Source organism: Rhinoderma darwinii, chromosome 3, assembly GCF_050947455.1.
Source record: "Rhinoderma darwinii isolate aRhiDar2 chromosome 3, aRhiDar2.hap1, whole genome shotgun sequence".
NCBI classification, from domain to species: domain Eukaryota; kingdom Metazoa; phylum Chordata; class Amphibia; order Anura; family Rhinodermatidae; genus Rhinoderma; species Rhinoderma darwinii.
Window position 1 is genome coordinate 143153598 of NC_134689.1, and position 26598 is coordinate 143180195.

Consider the following 26598-nt stretch of genomic DNA (forward strand, 5'->3'; position numbering starts at 1 on the left):
CGCAACTTTGTGGTGAGTAGCATTTTTTCCAAATGCAGTTTTCTCTAGGTGGCACAAAAAAACGATTCCACCTAATAAACGCCACAAAAAGCACCACTAAAACACCATAAAAAGGCATGTTACATGTTAATGACGCTGGTGCTTTTAGAATGATTTTTGATGAAGTTTAAGAGGTATCTATGTGTGAAGGACTAGACAGAGCATTTCTGATGCATTTCAGCAACATGTTGATGCAGGAAAAGGGTGGAGTGTGTTAAATTGCTGGACCAAAGATTGACTCACTTTCCTGACCTTAATAATAGGAAAAGAGAAATGAACACCACATGTTATTCATTAGTTTGTCACACCAACAATGAAAACATATTAACACCATCCCTAACATTTTTTTTTTACAAACATTTTAACCCTGTTTTGCATCTTAGTCCGAAATTTACTTATCCACTCCTTTGAAGATAATTTAAAGCAATAACAAACTAAGCATTAGCAAAACTAAAAATAATTTAGTGAACAGTGATTTCAAGGTCAGAGCCTTTGTTATAACAGGAAAAGTATGTTCCTTTACTTCACAGACTGGGCCCGGTGAGTAGCAGGAAGTTATACCGTCTGTGGCATTTACCCATATATATTTACTTTTGTTCTTAAAATATATTAAAGCCCTTTTTGAAGTGTCACAGTATGTTTCAATCAGTACTGCATGGTACATAAAAATAATTAATATGAACCTTAGCCAAGTAAATAAGTGGACAATCTGCATTTCTGTCCATAATGCTTAAATGCTAATCCCTTTGCCTTCTATTTCACTACTAAATTTCATAAATTATATTCACGTTCCTTGATAATAATTAAAAAAAAAACAATAAAAAAGCAACAACAATGTTGCCGACGCTCTGGCTGGGGATTACGGCATTTCAAAGCCCCTAACATCACAGTCCATATATGGACACCGACGCCAGGGGCACCTGATGGAGCGGTATCCTTGACTAGAGCATTGCCAACGCTCTAGCAGGGGAATTCACTCCTAGAGGGAGCCCCTGACATCACTGCCCATATATGGACAGTGACATCAGGGACTCCCTCCACGAGCAAAATCCCGGGCCAGACCGTCGGCAACGCTCTGGCAGGGTATTCTGCTTCAGAAGGAGCCACTGCTGTCACTATCCATATATATCAGGGGCTACTGCTTGAACGGAATCCCCGTCCAGAGCATTGCAGCTCATTAGTGAATGGCAGAGCAGGGAGCAAGCCCCTTGCTCCACCATAGTATTCAATTGTATCTGCGTCCTAAGGACGCAGATACAATTGAATGTGACAGTCACCCGTGGCCCCGGATGCCCGGTGCAGGTGATGCCACCAGGAATGGAGGGGCTCGTGCCTCCCAGTCCAGCACATTATGGGCCGGCAGCACAGGCGCCCTAATGCAGCGGGCCCCGTGGCAGCTGCTATGGCTGCTAAAGCTGTAGCTCATCCCCTGGTGGCAGCTGCACCAGCGACACCTGGGTAGTAGCAGCGCTACTGTGCCACCCCTTCATTCGCTTCTAGTTGTGCCTGGGGCACATGCCCCATCGGCCCCGTATACCGTTCAGACATAACATTAGAACCAGTGACAAATTAAGGGAATAACAATAATTATCTTGTGACAATTGTACCTGTTGGGGTAAAGATATATTAGGCAGCAAGTCCACAGTCAGTTGTTAAAGTTGATGTGTTGAAAGCAGGAAAAATGAGATTAAGAATCTGAGTGACTTTGGCAAGGGCCAAATTGTGATGGCTGGATGACCAGGTCAGAGCATCTCCAAAATGGCAGGTCTTGTACACTATGTTCCTAAGTTATGCAGTGGTTAGTACTTACCAAAAGTGGTCTAATATAGGGAAATTGGTGAATCGGCCTCAGGGTCGTGGGCGCCCAAAACTCTTAGATGCGTGAAGGACGCAAATGCTAGTGTAACGTCCGTGGTCGCTGACCACGAACTCCTTCGACGCCCTTCTCTCCAGAGATGTTTGTACATCGCGAGCTCAGTCCTGACTCAAGAAGCCAGAGCGCACGCATGTGGGAGATTGTGCTGATTGCTCCCTGGGCTATAAGAAGGTCTCAGCCCCTTCCTCCCACGCCTTGTCTTGCAAATGGTCACCTAGTGTTTCCTGCTCCCAGTGTTCCCTGTTCCTGTATCCTGTAACCTGTATCCTGATCTAGTGCTGTGTTGAGCTGTTGCCGTGCTGTGCTGTATACCATGACTGTCCTGCTACTCCACGCCTGACATCTACCTGCTGCCTAGTCCCAGCCAAGCCTGCCTTGCTACTGTCCGAGCTGCCACAGGTAACCTATAAGAACTATAGACTCTGACCTGTGCCCTGTTGGCCAGCTGCCATACCTCCAAGGCGTTATGGCCCTGTGGGTTCACGAACCCTAAGTGACAGTACGCTCAGGTCATGGACCCCGCTGGTCAATCCAAGACCATGACGACGTCACAAGAGATGCGGGAGTATATGCTAGACCTCCGGTCTCAACAGAACAAACTCCCTCAGGCCTTGAACATTCCCGCACGTCGGCAGGAGGCAGAAGATGCTATTCCTCCTACTACACATCCTGGCAGTACTTTTCCTCAGACTACACCTCCTGGCAGTGTTGATCCTCGTTTTTCTTTTCCACTTCCTGACCGCTATGATGGAGATGCAAGTTCCTGTCATGGATTTTTGAACCAGCGCTGATTCAGAGCACAGACGGGTTTGTTCAGATAAAGGCATAATGAGGAAGTTTTCTGCCAGACAAATTAATAGGATTAGGAGAGCAGCTGCTAAAATGCCATTGCAAAGCAGCAAACAGGTATTTGAAGCTGCTGGTGCCTCTGGAGTCCTGCAAACCTCAAGGTGTAGGATCCTCCAGAGGTTTGAAAGTGTGCATAAAGCTATTATTCGGCCACCCCTAAACAATGCTCACAAGCAGAAACGGTTGCAGTGGGCTTAGATATACATGAAGACGAATTTTCAAATCATGTTGTTTACTGATGAGTGCCGTGCAACCCTGGATGGTCCAGATGGATGGAGTAGTGGATGGTTGGTGAATGGCCACCATGTCCCAACAAGGCTGCGACATCAGCAAGGAGGTGGCGGAGTCATGTTTTGGGCTGGAATCATGGGGAGAGAGCTGGTAGGCCCCTTTAGGGTCCCTGACGGTGTGAAAATGACCTCTGCAAAGTACGTAGAGTATATGACTGACCACTTTCTTCCATGGTACAAAAAGAAGAACCGTGCCTTCCGTAGCAAAATTATCTTCATGCATGACAATGCACCATCTCATGCTGCAAAGAATACCTCTGTGTCATTAGCTGCTATGGGCATAAAAGGAGAGGAACTGATGGTGTGGCCCCCATGTTCCCCTGACTTCAACCCTATTGAGAACCTTTGTGAAACGTCTCTGGCCACGGTACGTCGTTCGGTCGTTAACCTCGTCGTCCGAGGCCACGGACAGCTTACCTCATTGCAGCGTTGTCCCCCTGTCAGGCGCCGGCACTCACTTCCGGATTCTGAGTGTCTCCGGCGGGTGCGCGCCCGCGCGTGCACTGGCCTTAAAGGGCCAGTGCGCACATTTTTGCAGTAACTCTGCAATCTGGCCCAGGATGCCCTGGGCTATAAAAAGGGCTCTGCCCCCTTGCTCTTTGCCAGAGCGTTGTTCGTTACCCATTGTTTGTCGTGCTTATGGTTTCCCAGTGTCTTCCAGCTTCCCAGTGTACCTTGCTCCTGTATCCCGTGTCCCGTATCCTGTTTCCGTGCTACCTAGTGCTATTGCCGTGCTGTGCTATTTGCCGTGCTGTGCTACAGCCTATGCTGATCTGCTACGCCAGACCTGACGACTTTCCGTCGCCTGGTCCTGGACGTGCCTGCCTCGCTACTGCCTACGATTGCCTCAGGTACCCTCGCTGAACTAATTGAACTGTATACTTACCTGTTTGGCCAGCTGCCATCCCGATACGCGGTACGGCCCAGTGGGTGCACACCCCACATCGTGACAGTACTTTCTGGCCATGGACCCCGCTGGTTAATTAGATGGCTTGGCACCCTCCCAAGCCATGCAGGCGGATCTGCCGGATCTCCGATCTAGGCAGGATCAGCTCCTTGTGGCAGTGGACTCTATGGCGCAGCAGCTAGGGACGCTAGTTGCTTCTCTTCCTGCTTCTATGCAAGTTCTTCAAGCCGACCCTCCTGTTACTCCTCCTGGCAGTTCCTGTACAGATCCTCGGTTCTCGCTGCCATTGCCCTCTCGGTTCGATGGAGACGCCAGTGCTTGTCGGGGGTTTCTGAACCAATGCCACATTCATTTTACCCTGCACTCTCTAGCATTTACGTCAGATGGAGCCAAGGTCGCATTCATCATCTCCCTCCTGACTGGCAAAGCCCTGGCATGGGCTAATCCTATCTGGGAACGTCAGGGATCGGAGACCCGAGACTTCCAGGAGTTCGTGCGAATATTCCGAACTGTTTTTGAGGAGCCTGGGCGAGTTTCATCGACAGCCACTGTCATCTTCAACCTTCGCCAAGAGGACACCTCCTTGGGCGAGTATACGATCCAGTTCCGGACTCTGGCAGGAGAGCTATCCTGGAACAATGAGGCCTTCGTGGCATCCTATTGGCATGGCCTGTCGTCCGAGATCAAGGATGAACTGGCTGCTCGAGACCTGCCTTCTGCCTTGGACGACATGATTCTGCTTGCCACTCGGGTAGACATAAGGATGAGGGAAAGATCTCACGAGGTTCGTCAGGAGCGTCGGCGCCCTAGACTGGCGCCAAACTTTCAGCAACCCCTCTTGCCTGCTTCTATTGCTTTGCCCGAGGTCCCGATGCAAGTAGACTGACTAAAATTATCGGTCCAGGAGAAACAGCGCAGGCGCACCTCAGGACTTTGCTTATATTGCGACCTCGCTGGCCATGTCGTGCATCTGTCCCCTCAGAAGCCAAAAAACCCCAGCGCCTAGGTTTAGTTGGAGAGACAACCCTGGGCGTCAACACATTGAATCAAGAACTCTCTTCCAAACTATTTATTCCTGTAACCATCATTGCTGGCGAGAGGTCCCATCTGGTCTCCGCATAGCTGGACTCCGGCTCTGCAGCCAACTTCGTCTGACAGGATCTTGTGGATCTCCTACAGTTGCCTACTATCCCGCTTGAAAGGCCGCTGATCATTGCCTTGGGGGATGGACTGCCGTTGCCGGACCCAGTTGTGTCCATAACCAAGCCTTTGAGACTCCAAGTGGGAGCCCTTCATGCTGAATTCATCTCCCTGTTCGTCCTGTCCAAGGCCGTCAACCCCATGCTGCTGGGTTTGCCTTGGCTTCGTCTGCACGCCCCCGTCCTGGATTGGAACTCTGGAGAGGTTCTCCCGTGGGGCCCAAAGTGTCTTGACTGCTGTCTGGGTCATATCCAGTCGCCACAGCCTGCTCCTCTTCAGTCTTTGACAGGTTTGCCTCCCTCTTTCTCCATGTTCGACGATGTCTTCAATAAAAAGGAGGCCGAGACCTTGCCGCCACACCGGGCATATGACTGCCCGATCGACCTGGTTCCGGAATCGTCTCCTCCTCGTGGTAGAATGTACCCTCTCTCCCTGCCAGAGACCCAGTCCATGTCGGCCTACATTAAGGAGAATCTGGAGAGGGGTTTCATTCGTAAATCCTCATCCCCGGCCGGAGCGGGGTTCTTTTTTGTTAAAAAGAAAGATGGATTGTTACGACCCTGCATTGACTACCGATGCCTAAACCTGATCACAGCGGAGAACAGGTACCCTCTGCCTTTGATTTCTGAACTGTTTGATCGCATACGGGGGGAAATTTTTTTTTCTAAACTGGACCTGCGGGGGCCTATAATCTGATTCGGATTCGTCGAGGTGACTGCCTTTAATACTCGTGATGGGCACTACGAATACTTAGTTATGCCCTTTGGCCTGTGTAACGCTCCTGCAGTATTTCAAGAATTTGTCAGTGACATTTTTTGTGAGCTCCTTTATGTTTGTGTTGTGGTGTATCTCGATAACATTTTGATTTTTTCCCCAGATCCAGTAACTCATCAAAGTCATGTCCGCCAGGTGTTGCTCCGTCTAAGAGAGAATCGCCTTTACGCCAAGTTGGAGAAGTGTGTTTATGAGAAGAAGTCTCTATCCTTCCTGGGCTATATTATCTCCGATCAGTGCCTCAAGATGGACCCCCAGAAGGTAAAGGCTGTCCTGGAGTGGCCACGCCCCCAAGGCTTAAGGTCCATACAACGCTTCCTAGCATTCGCCAGCTTCTACCGACTCTTCATCCCCAACTTCTCATCTTTGACTGCTCCTGTCTCCACCCTCGCTAAGAAAGGTATGAATGCCAAGATGTGGACTCCGGAGGCTGAAGCCGCATTTGAATCCTTAAAGAAAGCCTTCACATCTGCCTCCATTCTGCACCATCCAGATGTATCCCTACAGTTTTCGTTAGTGGTGGACGCTACCTCGGTGGCTGCTGGTGCACTATTGTTCAAGAAAAGATCGAAAGGCAAGGCTGTGGTGTGTGGCTACTATTCCAAGCTGTTTTCTTCCGCAGAGCGCAACTACTCGATTGGGGACCGGGAGTTACTGGCCATGAAGCTGGCTCTGCAGGAGTGGAGACATCTACTGGAAGGCGCGGTTCATCCTATCCTGATCTTCACGGATCACAAGAATTTGACCTACCTGCAGACGGCCCAGCGGTTGAATCCTCGTCAAGCCAGGTGGTTGTTGTTCTTTGCTCGGTTCCGGTTCGAACTCCACTACCGACCCGCCGACAAGAATGTGAGGGCCGATGCCTTGTCTAGATCTATTGAAACCGAAGACGCCATGGAACCTCCACAGAATATTATTGACCCATCCTGCATCTTCTCTGTGAAACCCCTGCAAGTTAGAGACATTCCTCCGGGTAGGACTTTTGTACGTCTGGCTGACAGAGGAAGAATTCTTCGCTGGGGTCACAGTTCTAAGCTGGCAGGTCACGCGGGTGCTTGTAAGACCCAAGATCTAATCACCCGTCAGTTCTGGTGGCCCACGCTACCCAAAGATGTTATGGACTTTGTCTCCTCTTGCACAGTATGTGCAGCAAATAAAGTTGCTCACTCCATACCTGCTGGCCTGCTCCAACTACTGCCTGTGCCCGTTGCCCCGTGGCAACATGTAGCTATGGACTTTGTCACGGGCCTTCCTTCTTCTGCGAATTGCAGTGTGATCCGGGTTGGTGGAGGATCGATTTTCCAAAATGGCTCACTTCATTCCATTGACCGCTCTGCCGTCTGCTACGCGATTGACTGACCTCTTCATACAGCACATCTTCCGACTGCACGCCTTGCCCCTGCATATTGTCTCGGACCGAGGTGTCCAGTTCACCTCGAAGTTTTGGAGAGCATTCTGCTGCCTCCTCGGTGTAAAATTGGACTTCTCTTCAGCCTATCATCCCCAGTCCAATGGGCAAGTCGAGAGAGTTAACCAGATTATGGAGAACTATCTACGTCACTTTGTTTGCAGGCGCCATGATGATTGGGTGCAGTTGCTCCGGTGGGCAGAGTTCTCCTATAACAACCACACCAGTGAGTCGACCACCTCCAGTCCGTTCTCCATTGTCTACGGCCCACATCCTCGTATACCTCTTCCTGTTTCTACAATGTCCCAGGTGCCTGCAGCAAATTCTACCTTCAGGGACTTTCTACAGATATGGCAACAGACCCGATCTTCTATCCTGTTGGCAGTGGACCGCATGAAGAGAAAGGCAGATACAAGAAGACGGGTGCCTCCGCAGTTCCTTCCAGGGACTAAAGTCTGGCTGTCTTCTAGGAATATCCGGCTGAAGTTGCCGTCGTTCAAATTTGCTCCTAGGTTCCTTGGTCCCTTCGAAATCCTGCTACAGATCAACCCGGTATCCTACAAGCTGCGGCTCCCCCCTACCCTCAGGATTCCTAACTCCTTTCACGTCTCCCTGCTGAAACCCGTGGTCCTGAACCGCTACTCTAGGACTCCTAGCTCCACAGTGGCCCCTGGCGGCTCATCGGGGACTTTCGAAGTAAAGGAGATTCTGGCTACCAAAAAGGTGGGAGGAAGGACATTTTATTTAGAGGACTAGAGGGGGTTCGGTCCAGAAAAGAGGTCTTGGGAGCCAGAGGAGAACATTGATGCTCATGTCCTCGTGAGGAAGTTTCTCTCCCGCTCTGGTCCCAAGAAGAGGGGGCGTAAAAGGGGGGATACTGTAACGTCTATGGCCACGGTCCGTCGTTCGGTCATTAACCTCGACGGCCGTGGCCATGTATAACAGCTTACCTCATTGCAGCGTCGTCCCCCTGTCAGGCGCCGGCACTCACTTCCGGATTCTGAGTGTCTCCGTCAGGCGCGCGCATGGCCTTAAAGGGCCAGGGCGCGCTTTTTTGCAGTAACTCTGCAATCTGGCCCAGGATGCCCTGGGCTATAAAAAGGGCTTTGTTCGTCACCCATTGTTTGTCGTGCTTATGGTCTCCCAGTGTCTTCCAGCTTCCCAGTGTACCTTGCTCCTGTATCCCGTATCCCGTTTCCGTGCTACCTAGTGCTATTGCCGTGCTGTGCTATTTGCCATGCTGTGCTACAGCCTACGCTGATCTGCTACTCCTCACCTGACGACTTCCCGCCGCCTGGTTCTGGACGTGCCTGCCTCGCTACTGCCTACCATTGCCTCAGGTACCCTCGCTGAACTAATAGAACTGTATACTTACCTGTTTGGGCAGCTGCCATCCCGCTACGCGGTATGGCTCAATGGGTCCACACCCCGCATCGTGACACTTTGGAGCATCCTCAAGCAAAATATCAATGAGGGTGGGAGGCATTTCACATCAAAACAGAAGCTCTGGGAGGCTATTCTGACATCCTGCAAAGATATTCAAGCAGAAACTGTCCAAATACTCACAAATTCAATGGATGCAAGAATTGTGAAGGTGATATCAAAGAAGGGGTCCTATGGTAACATGTAACTTGGCCTGTTAAGTTTTTTTTTTATTTAAAGAGCTTTTGATTTCTGTAAATATGACCTCCTGATGCTGCAAATTCAACAAATTACCATTTTAGTTCTCTTTACAACCATTAAAATGTTTTTTATCTCTGTTGTGCATAATAATTTGAAACAGTGCATTTTGAGTTTTTTACTTCTAAAAAAAAATCTGTTATCATTAGGAGATTTGTTCAATAAAATTTGCATTATACTCCAATGGTTGATGGCTTGAAGATTATACTGACTGTCATTTGCATCGACTATTTAGGAAAATCAGCGAAAAATCAGCGAAAAATTTCATTTGCATAATAATTTGGAACACTCCTCTAGACTGGCAGGTCACACGGGGACCCGTAAGACCCGAGATCTGATTGCCTGTCATTTCTGGTGGCCCACGCTGCCCAAGGACATTTTAGACGTTGTTTTGTCCTGCTCAGTGTGTGCAGCTAACAAGGTCACTCACTCCAGACCTGCTGGCCTGCTCCAGCTATTGCCCGATGCTCCCTGGCAGCATATAGCTATGGACTTTATTACTGACCTGCCTCTCTCTGCTGGATGCAGTGCTGTCTGGGTGGTGGTGGATCGCTTTTCAAAGATGGCCCACTTTGTTCCTCTGACCGGTCTTCCTTCTGCTCCTCTACTGGCCAAGCTGTATATCCAACACATCTTCCGCCTGCATGGCTTACAGAAGGATATTGTGTCTGATTTAGTTCACCTCGAACTTCTGGGGAGCCCTCTGCAGACCCCTAGGTGTAAATTGGACTTTTCCTCGGCCCACCATCCTCAGTTTAATGGTCAGGTCGAGAGGATAAATCAGATCTTGGAGAACTACTTACGCCATTTCATCTCCAAGCAGCATGATGACTGGGTGCAGTTGCTTCCGTGGGCCGAATTCTCTTACAATCACACCAGCAAGTCCACACAGAAGACACCGTTCTTCATTGTCTACGGCCAGCACCCACGAATTCCTCTCTCGGTGCCTGATACGTCCGAGGTACCAGCTGCTGACACAGCTTTTAGGGACTTTCTGCAGATCTGGCAGCAGACTCGATCCTCCATCCTGCTGGCGGTCGACTGCATGAAATGGAAGGCGGACACAAGGAGAAGAGAACCTCCTCAGTTTCTTCCTGGCATGAAGGTCTGGCTGTCCTCCAGGAATATTCGACTGAGGGTGCCGTCGTACAAATTTGCTCCCAGGTTCCTCGGACCCTTCGTGATCCTACAGCAGATCAATCCTGTCGCCTACAAGCTTCGGCTGCCTCCTACCCTCAAGATCCCAAACTCCTTCCATGTCTCCCTCCTGAAGCTGGTGGTTCTGAACTGCTTTACCAAGACTCCTAGCCCTGCGGTTGCCTCCAGCGGTCCTTCAGACACCTTCAAGGTTAAGGAGATCCTGGACATTAATAAAGTAAGAGGAAGAACCTTTTATTTAGTAGATTGGAAGGGGTTTGGTCCAGAAGAGAGGTCCTGGGAGCCAGAAGAGAATCTCAACGCTCCTACCCTCATTAAGAGGTTTCTCTCTCATTCTGGTCCCAAGAGGAGGGGGCGTAAGAGGGGGGATACTGTAACATCCGTGGACGCTGACCACGAACTCCTTCCATCCAGTTGACGCCCTTCTCTCTAGAGATATTTGCACATACGTCCGTCATGTTCCACAGTGACCAACAGGGTGGGCTCGCGAGCTCAGTCAAGACTCAAGAAGCCAGAGTGCACGCATGTGGGAGATTCTGCTGATTGCTCCCTGAGCACCCTGGGCTATAATAAGGTCTCAGCCCCTTCCTCCCATGCCTGAGCGTTGTTGTCGTATCCGAAGTTTGTCTTGCAAATGGTCCCCTAGTGTTTCCTGCTCCCAGTGTTCCCTGATCCTGTAACCTTTATCCTGATCTAGTGCCGTGTTGAACTGTTGCTGTGCTGTATACCACGCCTGTCCTGCTACTCCACGCCTGACGTCTACCTGCTGCCCAGTCCCAGCCAAGCCTGCCTTGCTACTGTCCGAGCTGCCACAGGTACCCTATATGAAGTATAGACTCTGACCTGCACCCTGTTGGCCAGCTGCCATATCGCCAAGGCCTGTGGGTCCACGAACCCTACGTGACAGCTAGCCCTTCTTTTGCAATGCCACAGCGCTACTGTAGCACAAATTGCTGATAAAAATAATGTTGGCTATAATAGAATGGTGTCAGAATACACAGTTCATCGCAGCTTCCTTCAGACCGTTCAGAGTGCCCATGATGACCCCTGTCTACCGCCAGAGCCTACAATGGGCACGTGAGTCTTAGAACTGGACCATAAAACAATGGAAGAAGGTGGCTTGGTCTGATGTATTAAATTTTCTTTGCATGTGCGTTGTTTACCTGGGGAAGTGATTACCCCAGCATGCTCTAGAGGAAGAAAGCAAGGCAGGGTGATGACCTTGAAAATGTTCTGCTGGGAAACATTGGGTCCTGGCATTCATGTGGATGATATTTTGACACGTACCAAATACCTATACATTGTTGCAGACCAAGTACACCTCTTTATGGCAACAGTATACCCTATTGGTAGTGGTCTCTTTCAGAAGGATAATACGCCCTACTATACTGCAAAAGCTGTTCAGGAATGGTTTGAGGAACACGACAAAGAGCTTAAGGGTTTGACAGCCTCCAAATTCCCTAGATCTCTATCGGATCAAGCATCTGCAGGATGTGCTAGAAAAACAAATCTGATCTATGGAGGCCTCACCTCCTAACTAACTTAACCCCTTAACAAACAGGCCTATTTTGGCCTTAATGACAAAGCATTACTTTTTATTTTTTCACTGTCGCATTTCAAGAGTCATAACTTGTTATTGCCGTGTGAGGGCTTGTTTTTTGCGGGACAAGTTGCATCTGTTTTTTTAAATTTTTTTTGTACGCCGTTCGCCCAGCGGTTTAATTAATGTGTTAATTTCATTGTTGGACACGTTACAATTGCGGCAAAATCATATATGTGTATTTTTTTTTTCTTTACACTATTACTAAATAAAGCCTCCTTTATGGAAAAAAAAGTGGTTTTACTGCAATCTTCTTTATCTTTTTTAACAATCTTTATTTTACTGCTTTCATTTATTTTATTTTTTTAGACCCACTAGGGGACACTTCTGATCGCAGATATAATGCTTTGGTATACTTAGTAAACCAAAGCAATATTGCCTGTCAGTGTAAAACTGTAGGAAGTAACTCATGGCAGACCTGGGGGCCATTGTTAGGTCTTTGTTAGGCCCCTGGCTGCCATGGTAACCCATTGGAGGCCAGCAAACAGCAAACACATTGCGGGTGTGCCAATGGGGTGACAGAGGGAGCTCCCTCCCTCTGTCAAACACCTTAGATGCTGCAGTCACTATTGACAAGGCATCTATGGGGATAAACTGCCGGGATTGTAGTTCTCTCCGTAACAGACGTGCTCCTGCCACTGATCTCGTGAGTACAGTGGCAGTGCCCATGAGATCCGAGTGACGGATATATCCATCATGATGCGTAAACTATCGACCGCTTGTGATGGACATAACCATCGCTTGTCGTTAAGGGGTTAAATAATTTGCAGCTAACGTCTTAATGCCAGATGCTAGGACACCTTCAGAGGTCTTTTGAAGTCCATGCCTCAACAGGTCAGAGCTGTTTTAGCAGTACGAGGGAGTCTAACATAATATATTATTGCTGATTGGTGCCCAGAGATGGCCAATCATTGCCCAAATACAAAGGGCACATGCTGTCTAGATACTGCCTTGTAGTTCCCAGATAAATGGTGCATATATTCCCAGAGTGCCATAGGGAGCAGAACATATTGGCAAAAAAGTACAATAGATTGCACAAATGAACAAGGTTTACATTTCCAAGAGAAAGACAAACATTGGTCAATAAAATTGTGATAATCCATGGGCAGCACGGTTGCTCAGTGGTTCGAACCCAACCAAGGACAACATCTGCATGGAGTTTGTATGTCCTCCCTGTGATTGTGCGGGTTTTCTCCAGGTACTCTAGTTTCCTCCCCCCCTCTAAAATTATAAATATAGGGTATTTATATTGTGATCCCCACTGGAAAAATGTGGGGGATGTTAACTTCTGTAGAGTGTTGCGGAATATGTTGGCTCTATATAAGTAACAGAAATACATAATATATAATCCATACAGGGTCCAGTTTGTGACAACCCAGGTTCGGAAATTTAGGACTATCCTACTATTTTCACTGCAGCTGTGATTGTCAAACAGTGTAGATTTGGAAAATTAGTGCATGTCTTGTGCTCTGTTACTTGAGCTGCACTTATGTACTAACAGAGAACCCCTTAATAAAAATTTACTTCTGTACTCAACTTTTTACTATACATGTTTGGAAGAAATATGATTTAAAAAAGAAAGAAAGAAAGAAAATTACTTCTCTCATTCGAGACTGCCATGATTCTGTGTTATTTATAGAAAAGTTCCCAGTTCCATTCAATATGGGCACTTCAGAATTTGGGCATTTCCACTGCGGCAGCGATAGTATTGCTAGTGTGGGTGTAATTAAACTGAATGTCCCTCCTTGTAGAATAGGTAATCTGTGGATAAATAAAAAAGTACTTAGGTCATTTATAATTCATTACATTTTTCAACTAAATGCATAAAAAGAGTATAAAAAACCAATACCTGGAATAATTAGGACAATAAAACATAAAATGTTAAACTAAATGTATAATGTCGTATAATTGGATTTTACAATGTCTACTAATATACAAAATTTACTAATAGACAAAATATACTAATATAATAGTAATATAATAGTAGATCTAGTCAAATCAAATATAATAAAGTAAATCTGCATCAATAAAAACTGACTGTCTAGCAAAACACCAACACAATAATGATCAAAAGATACACGACTGACTGTATTTTACCAACAGCCATGTCATATGCAGAATGAAAAAGTGATTATATGGATGGCTGACTTGGGAGTTTTAAACAAAAAGTGTACCTGGGTCCACTGGCGTAGCTATAGGGGTCGCAGCGGTCGCAATTGTGACCGGGCCCCGAAGCCAGGGGGGCCCACGGCCCCCCGCACCACATCAATAAAAAGTTACTATAGTAACTCGGGCCGCGGGCCCCTGTTACTATAGTAACATACTTTACTTACCTTCCTGGTTCCGGATCGCAGCGGAGGTCCTGACGTCAAGCGCTGTGCGCAGCGCATGACGTCACAGCGCTATGCCGCCGCGCACAGCATCGAGACTACAGAACTCCCGCCGCGGCCGAAGAGGAAGGTAAGGTTAGCCCTGACTGGCGGGGTCTGACTCCCGGGACCCGCCAATCAGCTGTTTTGAAGGGGCCGCAGCACTCGTACGAGAGCTGCTCCCCTTCATTCCGGTCACACTGTGAATCGGTGTCGGCGATTCACAGTGTGGGCGAGTAGTGAAATGAAGGGGAAGCAGCTCTCGTACGAGTGCTGCGGCCCCTTCAAAACAGCTGATTTGCGGGTCCCGGGCGACACATCAGCTATTGATGGCCTATCCTGTGGATAGGCCATCAATGTTTAGGGACTGCACAACCCCTAAGCCTACGATGTAGCAGGCTTAGGGGGCCCATGAGACAGGATCACAGATTGTGTGATCCTGTCTGCTGGGCCCTGTATCTAAGCCAATCACATGGTAGGCTTAGATACATGGCCCATGCGTGATCCTGTCTGCTGGGCCCTGTATCTAAGCCTACCACACTGTAGGTTTAGATACAGGGCCCCAGCACACAGTAATCTTATACTCTATAAGATTACTGTCTGCTGGACCATGTATCTAAGCCTACCTTGTGGTAGGCTTAGATACAGGGTCCCACAGACAGTATCACACATGGGCCCTGTATCTAAGCCTTACGGTATGTGCACAGACACTAATTACGTCCGTAATTGACAGACGTATTTCGGCCGCAAGTACCGGACCGAACACAGTGCAGGGAGCCGGGCTCCTAGCATTATAGTTATGTACGATGCTAGGAGTCCCTGCCTCGCTGCAGGACAACTGTCCCATACTGTAATCATGTTTTCAGTACGGGACAGTTGTCCGGCAGCGAGGCAGGGACTCCTAGCGTCGTACATAAGTACGACGCTAGGAGCCCGGCTCCCTGCACTGTGTTCGGTCCGGTACTTGCGGCCGAAATACGTCCGTCAATTACGGACGTAATTAGTGTGTGTGCGCACATACCCTAACACATGTGTTACTAATCATTTTTTGTGTTTTTTCTTGCAGGTTCGGTCGTTGGACTACGGCGGATTCCAGGACTACTTCGATGACAGCTTTTTTTTTATTGTCAATAAAATGGTTAATGAGGGCTGTGTGTTTTTTTTTTTATTTCAATAAAATATTTTTTCTATGTCTTTGTGGTTTTTTTTTTAAACTATATTACTACCGCCTTAGTAATGGCCGCCGGCTGATTGACAGCATCCATTGCTAAGGCGGGGCTTAGTGTTAGCGGATGCAGAGGCTAACACTAACCCCCTTTATTACCCCGGTACCCACCGCCACCAGGGGTGCTGGGAAGAGCCGGGTACGATCCAGTACCTGACAATCTGTAGTGATGGTCGGCCACTGGGGTGGCCGCAGGCTGGTATTATCAGGAGGGGAAAGGCCAAAAACAGTGGCCCTTCCCACCCTGGTGATGCTAGGCTGCTCCTGCTTTATTGTATCTGGCTGGTTATGAAAATGGGGGGGACCCCACGTCATTTAAAAAAAATAAAATAATAATTGGAAAGAACGATGTCAGGTCCCCCCCAATTTTCATAACCAGCCAGATACAACACAGCAGCAGCAGGCAGCATTACAAGGGTGGGAAGGGCCACTGTTTTTGGCCTTCCCCAGCCTAATACTACCAGCCTGCGGCCACCCAGGTGCCTGCCCGTCACTACAGATGGTCGGGTACTGGTTTGTACCCGGCTCTTCCCAGTACTCCTGGTGGCGGTGGGTACCGGGGTAATAATGGGGGTTAGCATTGGCCTCTGCACCGGCTAACATTAAGCCCCGTCTTAGTAATGGAGGTTGTCAATCAGCCAGCGGCCATTACTAAGGCGGTGATAATAAAGTTTAAAAAGATACAAGCACATAGAAAAAATATTTTATTGAAATAAAAAAACACAACCCTCATTAACCATTTTATTGAGAATAAAAAAAACGCCGTCATTGAAGGTCTCGTATCCGAAGTCCAACAACCGAAATTGTAAAAAAAAACACAAACACAAAAATAATCAGTAACACATAAAGAAGCAAAATTATTATTCTTACCTATCCTGGGTCCAGCGCTGGAGACGCAATGTCAGCGAGCTGGGCCCTGTATCTAATCCTATCATGTGTGATACAGTCTGCTGAGCTGTGTATCTAATCTAATCATGTATGATACTGTCTGCTGGGCCCTATATCTAATCTGATCATGTGTGATACTGTGCTGAGCCACTGTATCTAATCCTATCATGTGTGATACTGTCTGCTGAGCCACTGTATCTAATCCTATCATGTGTGGTACTGTCTGCTGAGCCACTGTATCTAATCCTATCGTGTGATACTGTCTGCTGAGCCACTGTATCTAATCCTATCATGTGTGATACTGTCTGCTGGGCCACTGTATCTAATCCTATCATGTGTGATACTGTCTGCTGAGCTGTGTATCTAATCCTATCATGTGTGATACTGCCTTCTGAGCCACTGTATCTAATCCTATCATGTGTGATACTGTCTGCTGAGCCACTGTATCTAATCCTATCCATAGTTTATAGGGTCGTAGTGCTGAAGATATGCTATGCTGTCTCATATACACACTTTTTTTTGGGGCGGACACATATGTATTGGGGCTATTTCCCGGACATTTTAAGCCCTGAGGGTATGTTCACACGGCAGCCTCCGTTACGGCTGAAATTACTGTGCTGTTTTCAGGAGAAAACAGCACCGTAATTTCAGCCGTAATGGCATGTGCAGGCGTCTTTCGCTGCGTCCATTACGGAAGTAATTGAAGCTGGTTTTCCATGGAGTCCATGGAAAACGGCTCCATTTACGTCTGAAGAAGTGACAGGCACTTTTTTACGCGCCGCCTTTTGACAGCGGCGCGTAAAAAAAAATGACCGTCGGCACAGAACATCGTAAGACCCATTCAAATGAATGGGCAGATGTTTGCCGACGCTTTTGAGCCGCATTTTCGGACGTAATTCAATGCTAAAACGCCCGAATTACGTCCGTAAATAGTGTGTGTGAACCCAGCCTTAGTGACGCCCCGGCTGCTAGTGCTGCATTGTTGGGTCACTTAGGAGACCCAGCGATGCAGCTGAAAGCGGACCGTCGGCCATGAGAAGTTTGCAGGGGGGGGGGGCCCAGTAAGAATTTTTGCATCGGGGCCCATGAGCCTCTAGCTACGCCCTTGCCTGGGTCTCTAGCCACAATAAAACAAACCACCAAAATTGAAGTGTTACTGCGCTAAGGGTGAGTGAATTTGTTTTATTGACATCTCTCCAAATACTTTACAGCCTATGCCTTTGTGTCTCTGTATGTGTTCTTTCTTTTTACCAGATTTTACAAGTAATTTTTGAATTCTGAACATCCTTCAGTCAATGGAATAAGAGCAGCCTCAATGACATTGGCCTCCTCCTGGCTCACACAGTGATATCACTTCATGCTTGTTATAGGAGAGGTCTCCAACAACCTCAGCTCATATAATCAGTTTATAATTATTTTACCATGTATTGTATACTACTCCATTTTTTCAATTTATTTAGTATCACAATAGTGATTGACAGTGATAATTTATAACTATTGCTTTTATGATCTTCTTAACAATGTGCCTGTTTTTTCTTTAAGGCTTTAAGATATTAGCAAGTACTATGCTATGGTACTTATGCTATGGATAACATAAATATATTTTTAGGCTGAGTTCACACGGGGCAGATACTCTGCGTAATAGAACGCAGCGTATCCGCCCTGTGCGCCGCAGGAAATTCCAGGCGAAAAAGTGCCCCAAACTGTGGTGCAGTTTTTTCGCCCGGAATGTCCTCTGCGAAAAACTACAGCACTTAGCTAGCCAGCCTCCTGGGATGACGTCTCATCGGCGCAGCGGCGGTCACATGGGATGAAGCGTCATCCAGGCCGACCTCCCCGGATGACATTTCATCCATGTTACCAACGCTACAGCCTGTGATTGGCTGGAGCGGCGGTCACGTGGGATAAAGCATCATCCCAGGAGGATGAAACACAGACTCCTAGGTAAGTTGAATATATTTTTTTGTTTTCTGAGTTGCGCTTTTTGCAGTGGGATCGCTGCGAACCCGCTGCAAAAAACGGAACAACTGCTATTTGAAGCGGGATTTACGTCCCCATTGAATTCAAAGGGGAAATCCTGCAACAAATATGCAGCGTTTATGTAAAGACAATTGACATTCCACATCGCAGGTCAATTTCTGAGCGTTTTTTCTACACAGAATTTACGCAGCGTGTGGACGAGATTTGTTTTATCTCATCCACTTTGCTGCTACTGTATTTGCTGCGGATTTTCCGCAACAAATTCCATTGCGGAAAATCTGCAGTATTTACGCAATTTGGGAACTGGCCCTTAAGGGCAATTTACCAATAAGGGTATGTTCACACGCAAACTCAAAAATGTCTGAAAATACGGAGCTGTTTTCAAGGGAAAAGAGCTCCTGATTTTCAGACATTTTTTAAGCCACTCGCGTTTTTCGCTGCGTTTTTCGCTGCGTTTTTTTTCCGGCCGTTTTTGGAGCTATTTTCAATAGTCTATGAAAAACGTCTCCAAAAACGTCCCAAGAAGTGACCTGCACTTCTTTTTCGCTGCGTTTTTTTACGCGGGCGTTTTTCAAAATGGCCGCGTAAAAAAAAGGCCCGTCGGAATAGAATGCCGTTTTTCCCATTGAAATCAATCGGCAGATGTTTGGAGGCTTTCTGCTTCCGATTTTTCGGCCGTTTTTCGGGCATTTACGGCCTGAAAAATGTCCGAAAATAGGCCGTGTGAACATACCCTTATGGTGAATTGTTGTGGATCCGTGAATCCTAATGATACACGAATTCACAACTAACCAGTGTGGTCATGTGCATGAGGCCATAGTGTGTGTAATGTGCGTGTGTGTCTGTGTGTGTGTGCATATATATATATATATATATATACATATACACACACACACACACACACACACACACACACACACACACACACACACACACACGAAAGGCGATAAGAAATGAAGCAGCACAGCGCTCACCCGAGCACTTCTGCTGTTTCGTTTTAGCGATCAGGGGGTGCTAAGTGCTCAGACCCCCAATGATCAAAACTTCTGACATTTTACTATGGCATGTCAAAGTTTTTTTTTAAAGTTTAATTTAACTTTAAAGGAGATTTATTATTTTTTTATGTGTTTTAAGTTATGAGCCTATTTTTTCTAACTATTTTAGTATGTTCCCTAATGTAACTGTATTTATTCATATATTTGTACTAATAAAGATGGGGCAGCCATCTTTATTAGCATCTGTGTATGTGTTTCTGCATGACACATACACAGGTGCTATATGGCACACCCAGGGCTTTGATCTGTGCATGCTCTGTGGCATGTACGGTTCACAGGGACCCACAGCGACCCTCGCTTCTAGGGGGAAGACGGCACAATTTTATCTAAGAGCGACAGCCACTGCAGTCATCGCAGGAGTTGTCTGTCAATTGAAATGAATTGCCAGGCACTGTCTGCTGTGAATGCAGGACCACTAGTCAATTCATTTGAATTGCCGCCTCCTCCTGCCCCACACCCTTAAGGCCTTATTCACACGACAGTGAAAAACGGCCGTGTGACGGACATTCTTTTAACGGCCGTCACACGGCCATTTTCAGAACAATGATGTTCTATGGGTGTATTCACACGACCGTTTTTTTAACAGCCCATGAATAATGGGCGTCCAAAAATAGGACATGTCCTATTTTTGGATGTTTTAACGGCCTGACGGCCCCCATAGAAGTCAATGGATCCATTTTTAACGGCTGTCAATACATGTAACAACAGTTAAAAACGGATCTGTGATATGGGGATTTGCAAGGAAACTACTTGTTCCCTTGCTGGCTATCGGCGGCGTGATGACATACTCACCGATGCAGACACTCACCGATGCAGCGCTCTCTTTTTCTGGTGTGGTCGCTAGTCTCACGGGTTCTGGAAAGGCGACACAATGACGTCATCGCACCTCCTTCTCAGATCCAGTGGGATTAGCGACCACACCAGAAGAAGACAGCGCTGCTTCGGTGAGTATGTATGGCATTAATGTCGGGCTGTGTGGCATCATATACAGGAGGGCTGTGTGGCATATACAGAGGGTTTGTGTGGCATCATATACAGGAGGTCTGTGTGGCATCATATACAGGGGCTGTGTGGAATCATATACAGGGAGGCTGTGTGGCATCATATACAGGGAGGTGTGTGGCATCATATACATGGGGCTGTGTGGCATCATATACAGGGATATGTGTGGCATCATATACAGGAAGTCTGTGTGGCATCACATATAGGGAGGCTGTGTGGTATAATATACAGGGAGGCTATGTGGCATCATATACAGTGAGGTATGTGGCATCATATACAGGGAGGTGTGTGGCATCATATACAGGGAGGTGTGTTGCATCATATACAGGGAGGTGTGTGGCATCATATACAGGGAGGCTGTGTGGCATCATATAAAGGGAGGTGTGTGGCATCATATACAGGGAGGTGTGTGGCATCATATACAGGGAGTCTGTGTGGCATCATATACAGGGATTCTGTGTGGCATCATATACAGGGAGGCTATGTGGCATCATATACAGGGAGGTGTGTGGCATCATATACAGGGAGGTGTGTGGCATCATATACAGGGTGTCTGTGTGGCATCATATACAGGGATTCTGTGTGGCATCATATACAGGGAGGCTATGTGGCATCATATACAGGGAGGTGTGTGGCATCATATACAGGGAGGTGTGTGGCATCATATACAGGGAGGTGTGTGGCATCATATACAGGGAGGCTGTAAATAGTGTCTAGGTGAACATGTGACCTTCTTTTGGGTGTTTTCAGGGGGTTGGGACAAAAAAAGCCTGACCAATGAAATGAATCCGTTTTTTTAAGGGTCATGAAAAACTGATGCAAAACAAATGTCAAACGGCCATTAAAAACGAATAGAAATGCAAAATGGCCATGAGATACTGACAGTTGATCAGTTTTTCAATGGAGTGTGAATATAGTCTTACCTAACACTTCAATGTGACTGCTAGTAACCCCGGTCACATAGCTAATACAGGGACTCTTCTGTCACTTTAAGAGTCCATGCATTAGCATTTTCTGGTGTATGGGACCTCCCAGATGCGTCAGAATTATTAATAACGAGTAATATTTCTGCCGTTTCTCTAGTTCCTGTGTGCCACAATAGGAACTACAGTTCATTGACCTCTAGTTTCTATTGCAGCGCAGGGGAGAAGAAAGAAGACAGAAAACTGCAGTAGGTGAGTATAAGTATTTTTATTTTTCATACTGGTTATGTTTTGTTTTGCAGGTTCTGCTGGACCATTTGGACAACATCGTAGATTTGTTGGATTATTTCGATGATTTACATTTTTTTTTTATAAATTGGTCAGAGGTTATGGGAGGGAGTTTTTATTTCAATTAAAAAAATTGTTTTCATGTCTTTTTTTTATACTTTATTACCGTCTTCGTAATAGCCGCTGTCTGACAGCATCCATTACTAAGGTTAGGGCTTAGTGTTAGCCAGTAAAAAGGCTAGCATCAACCTCCCATTATTACCCCAGTACCCACCGCTATCAGGGGTACCAGGAAGAGCCGGGTACGATCCATTTCCCGAGCATCTGAAGGGATGACGGTGTGCGGCCGTCACTTCAGATGTTCACGTATTGGATCATACCCGGCTCTTCCAGATACCCCTGGCGGCGTTGGGTACCGGGGTAATAATGGGAGGTTGGTGCTAGCCTTTTTACTGGTTAACAGTAAGCCCCAGCCTTAGTAATGGATGCTGTCAATCAGATGGCGGCCATTACACTAGCGGTAATAATGTATTAAAAAAACACATGGACATAAGAAACATTTTTTAATTGAAATAAAAACTCCCTCACACAACCCACTTTCACCATTTTATTTAAAAAAAAATATAAAGAAACATAGATGGTGAAAGTAGTCCAATAAATGTATGGCGTAGTCCAAACGGTCCATTGGAACCAACCGGAAAAAAAATACAATAAAATGTGTATGAAAAATATACACTTTCCTTCTCCCCTGCAACACACTAGAAACTAGAGGTTACATAGTCACATAGTTACATAGTTAGTACGGCTGAAAAAAGACACATGTCCATCAAGTTCAACCAAGGGATGGGAAAAGGGAAGGAAAAAATTTCTACACATAGGAGCTAATACTTTTTTGTTCTAGGAAATTATCTAACCCTTTTTTAAAGCCATCTACTGTCCCTGCTGTGACCAGCTCCTGCAGTAGGCTATTCCATAGATTCACAGTTCTTACAGTAAAGAAGGCTTGTCGCCTCTGCAGGTTGAACCTTTTTTTCTCCAGACGGAGGGAGTGCCCCCTTGTTTTTTGAGGGGGTTTTACATGGAACAGGATTTCACCATATTTTTTGTATGTGCCATTAATATATTTATATAAATTAATCATGTCCCCCCTTAGTCGTCTTTTTTCAAGGCTAAATAGGTTTCATTCTTTTAATCTTTCCCCATAACTTAGATTCTCCATGCCCCTAATTAGCTTCGTTGCTCTTCTTTGTATTTTTTACAACTCCAGGGCATCCTTTCTATGAACTGGAGCCCAGAACTGAACTGCATATTCTAGATGAGGCCTCACTAATGCTTTGTAAAGTGGCAATACTACTTCCCTGTCCCGCGAGTCCATGCCTCTTTTAATACACGACAATATCCTGCTGGCCTTTGAAGCAGCTGATTGACACTGCATGCTGCTATTTAGTTTATGATTTACAAGTACACCCAGATCCTTCTCAACAAGTGAATCTGCCAGTGTAGCTCCCCCTAGGACATATGATGTATGCAGGTTGTTGGTACCCAGATGCATAACTTTACATTTATCTACATTAAACTTCATTTGCCAACTGGATGCCCAAACACTTAGTTTGTTTAAATCTGCTTGCAATTCACGAACATCTTCCATAGACTGAACTATATTACATAGCTTGGTGTCATCTGCAAAAATAGAAATAGTGCTATTAATCCCATCCTCTATATCATTAATAAATAAGTTGAATAATAGTGGTCCCAGCACTGAACCCTGGGGTACACCACTTATTACCGGGGACCATTCAGAGTAGGAATCATTGACCACAACTCTCTGGATACGGTCCTTGAGCCAATTCTCAATCCAATTACAAACTATATTTTCTAAACCTATAGTCCTTAATTTACCCATTAGGCGTCTATGGGGGACAGTGTCAAATGCCTTTGCAAAGTCCAAAAACACTATATCCACAGCGGCCCCTCTGTCTAGGCTTCTGCTCACCTCTTTATAAAAACAGATCAGGTTAGTTTGACAACTTCTGTCCTTAGTAAAACCGTGCTGGCTGTCACTTATAATACTATTTTTTGTCACATAATCTGTATATAGTCCCTCAATAGCCCCTCAAACATTTTCCCCACGATGGATGTTAGGCTTACTGGTCTATAATTACCCGGGGAAGACCTAGAGCCCTTTTTGAAAATAGGCACCACATTTGCCCTGCGCCAGTCCCTTGGCACTATACCAGTCACTAGAGATTCTCTGAATATTATGAAAAGGGGGACAGAAATAACTGAACTAAGCTCTATAAGAACTCTAGGGTGTAACCCATCTGGTCCCGGGGCCTTGTGCACATTTATTTTGTTTAATTTAGCTTGGACCATATCTACATTCATCCAATTCAGTATATCAACTGATATATTAACAGCACTGGCACCGGCTACATCAGCTGCTCTTTCTTTAGTTGTATATACAGAGCGGAAGAACCCATTTAATAACTCTGCCTTCTCTTGATCCCCTGTGACCAACTCCCCATTACCATTATCTAGGGGTCCTACATGTTCAGACCTTGGCTTTTTAGCATTTATATACTTGAAGAATTTTTGGGGATTTGTTTTACTATCCTTGGCCACCTGCCTTTCATTTTGTAGTTTTGCTGATTTTATTACCTTTTTACAGATTTTATTAAGCTCTTTATATTTTACAAAGGCTGCAGATGTACCCTCAGATTTGTATTTTTTAAATTCCCCATCATGTAAGTCTGCTACCTGTCAACTGAAAAGTCATTCGCCAGAGGGAAAAAATGTTTCCACATGGTGGAGTACCAAGTCCCAGGCCCAGGTGAAGCTTTCTTTTAAGACTCCAGCATTGGGAACATTTTTTCCTCTGGTGGAAGATTTTTCCATTGACATGTAGCAGTTCTATAGGGGTGGTGCTAGGGGGGGGCAAACTCAGCAATTGCACAGTGTCCCCAAAATGGGCCGCTACTCTTGGGCAAGTGCCATGTGCTTGCCTCCAGGCTAAAATTTGCCAGCCAGCCCTGAGCCGTTGGCTCCTTGCCCCACCGTTTTCTCTCGTAGACCACAGCCAAGTTTAGGCCTGTGGTCTACAACAGTCCAAGAGCACGCTATTGATGTCAGCGGCCTAGCGTGATTATGTCACTGCATCAGGCCATCCGGGTTGGGCCGATAAACTCAACAGAAAGTTAGAACGTTCGGCTGGGGTTACTCGGATAGATTTGGGTTGGGCGCCTTTTTATAGTTTGCCTCAGGCCTCAAAGTGGCTAGGTTCACCCCTGGTCCTACCCGATGGTGGGGCCTGAAAGGCTTCCGTAGCCGACGGCAAGATGGTGCCGGCTCAGGAGCTGAGCCGGCATCATCAGCGGTTGAGTCAGCAGTCTGTTACAGCTAACATCCACCTGTAATGGCAGGAACCGGAGCTAGCTCCGATCCCTGCCATTAACCCCTTAGATGCAGCGATCAAAAACGATTGCTGCATCTTAGAGGTTGATAGCAGATCGGCAGCCCTGCCATGCGATAGCAGGGCTGCCAACTGCTGGTATGGCAACAGGAGGCCTAACAATCACCTCCTGCTGTGCCATTACGGAAGCCGATTAGGCCCCGCCGGGAGGCGGAGCCTAATTGGCTTGCTATCAGTGAATGACTGATAGATCTAATACATTGCACAAAGCTTGGTCTGCTTTTTCACTCTCTTGTTTTTTATGTCTCATATGTGTATATGTGGTTTTATGTAGATTGTTTCAAACATAAACTAATACAATTGTTTTTGTACCACAATACAGTTGTTTATCCTTATAATAATATAGGTTAGGTGTTACTTTGGTACCAGAGGTCTGTATAGAGGAATATGCCCTTTTTGAAAATATGTGATGCCCTTCTAATTCTATTTTGTAGATACTTATCATAAATTGGCTTGAAGATTATTCCTCCCCTAATTATTAGGTTATTTTTCTTTTTTAATAGAGATTCAAAGCTGGTAAGAAAACCTATGGTTACCACTGTTTTATTCCATTTAACACCAGGTAAAAAGTCTATAAGGCCTCATGCACACGACCATATTTTTGCGCCTGCAAATTATCTGCATTTTTAAATAAATTGCAGACCCCCTTCTTTTCTATGGACCCATGCACACGACCGTAATCTACACAGATTGGTGCGGGGGTTGTAATTGCAGACCGCAAAAACTCAGGACAAGTCATTTTATTACTCCGCAATTGCGCATTCACCAATATTAGTGAATTGTTGTGGATCCGTGAGTCAGGATGACACATGGATGCACAGGAAGGGTTTTTTTGCGGTCTGATGGACCGTTACAGACCTGTGGATTTGTGGACCACAAGATCAATGGCGTCATGTGCATGAGGCCTAACATAAAGCAGGGTCTGGCAGAAAAGAAACTGCTGGCAGGTAACATATGACATGTCTCACCTATTGACTCCTTTTCTTCACAGCAGTATGGTCACAGTTCCTCATCCAAAACAAAATTAAAGAGCAACTAAAGCTAAAGTATAAGGGCTTTTCCACACATCTGGAATTGCGGACAGAAATATGCAGCAAAATACAATAGCAGCAAAGTGGGTGAAATTTAACAAATCTCATTCACACGCTGCGTAACAATTCCGACCCGAAATTGCGTATTTTTCGTACTGCAGCATGTCAATTCCAGCTGCGGAAAATGGACTGAATTGCTGCATTTTTTTGAGGAGATGTCACCATCTCCCAGCATTGAGAAAAATGCAGCAAATTACGCACCATTTTCTGCAGTAAAAAACGCATGCGTTTTTTCCGCAGCGGAATGTCTTCTACTTTCAACTGAATTGCTGCAGAATTTTTCTGCAGCCATTCTGCTACGTGTGGACAAGCCATAAAGCTTAGAAATACATCTGCTAATATCATTCATAAATATGTAAATGTTTCTGGAGGTTCCCAGAATTTGAGATTATGTGGGATTAAAATGATTTTAGCTCATTTAAAAGAACTGTTACTATTTATTTTTTGTTTTTTCATCTCGCATTCTGAAAACATAATTCTTATTTGTCTGTCAACAAAGCCGTATAAAGGCTTCTTTTTTGTAGAAT

The 26598-nt window shown here is 46.2% G+C and overlaps 1 protein-coding gene across 1 annotated transcript in view; it reads right to left on the minus strand.

Moving 5' to 3' along the window:
* LOC142750390 (solute carrier family 23 member 1-like) overlaps nt 1-26598 on the minus strand; it is a 272481-nt gene that overhangs the window by 204767 nt on the left and 41116 nt on the right. The window contains exon 3 of the mRNA XM_075859393.1: nt 13380-13542. Coding sequence (XP_075715508.1) covers nt 13380-13542 — 163 coding nt within the window. The remainder of the gene's footprint in view (nt 1-13379; nt 13543-26598) is intronic.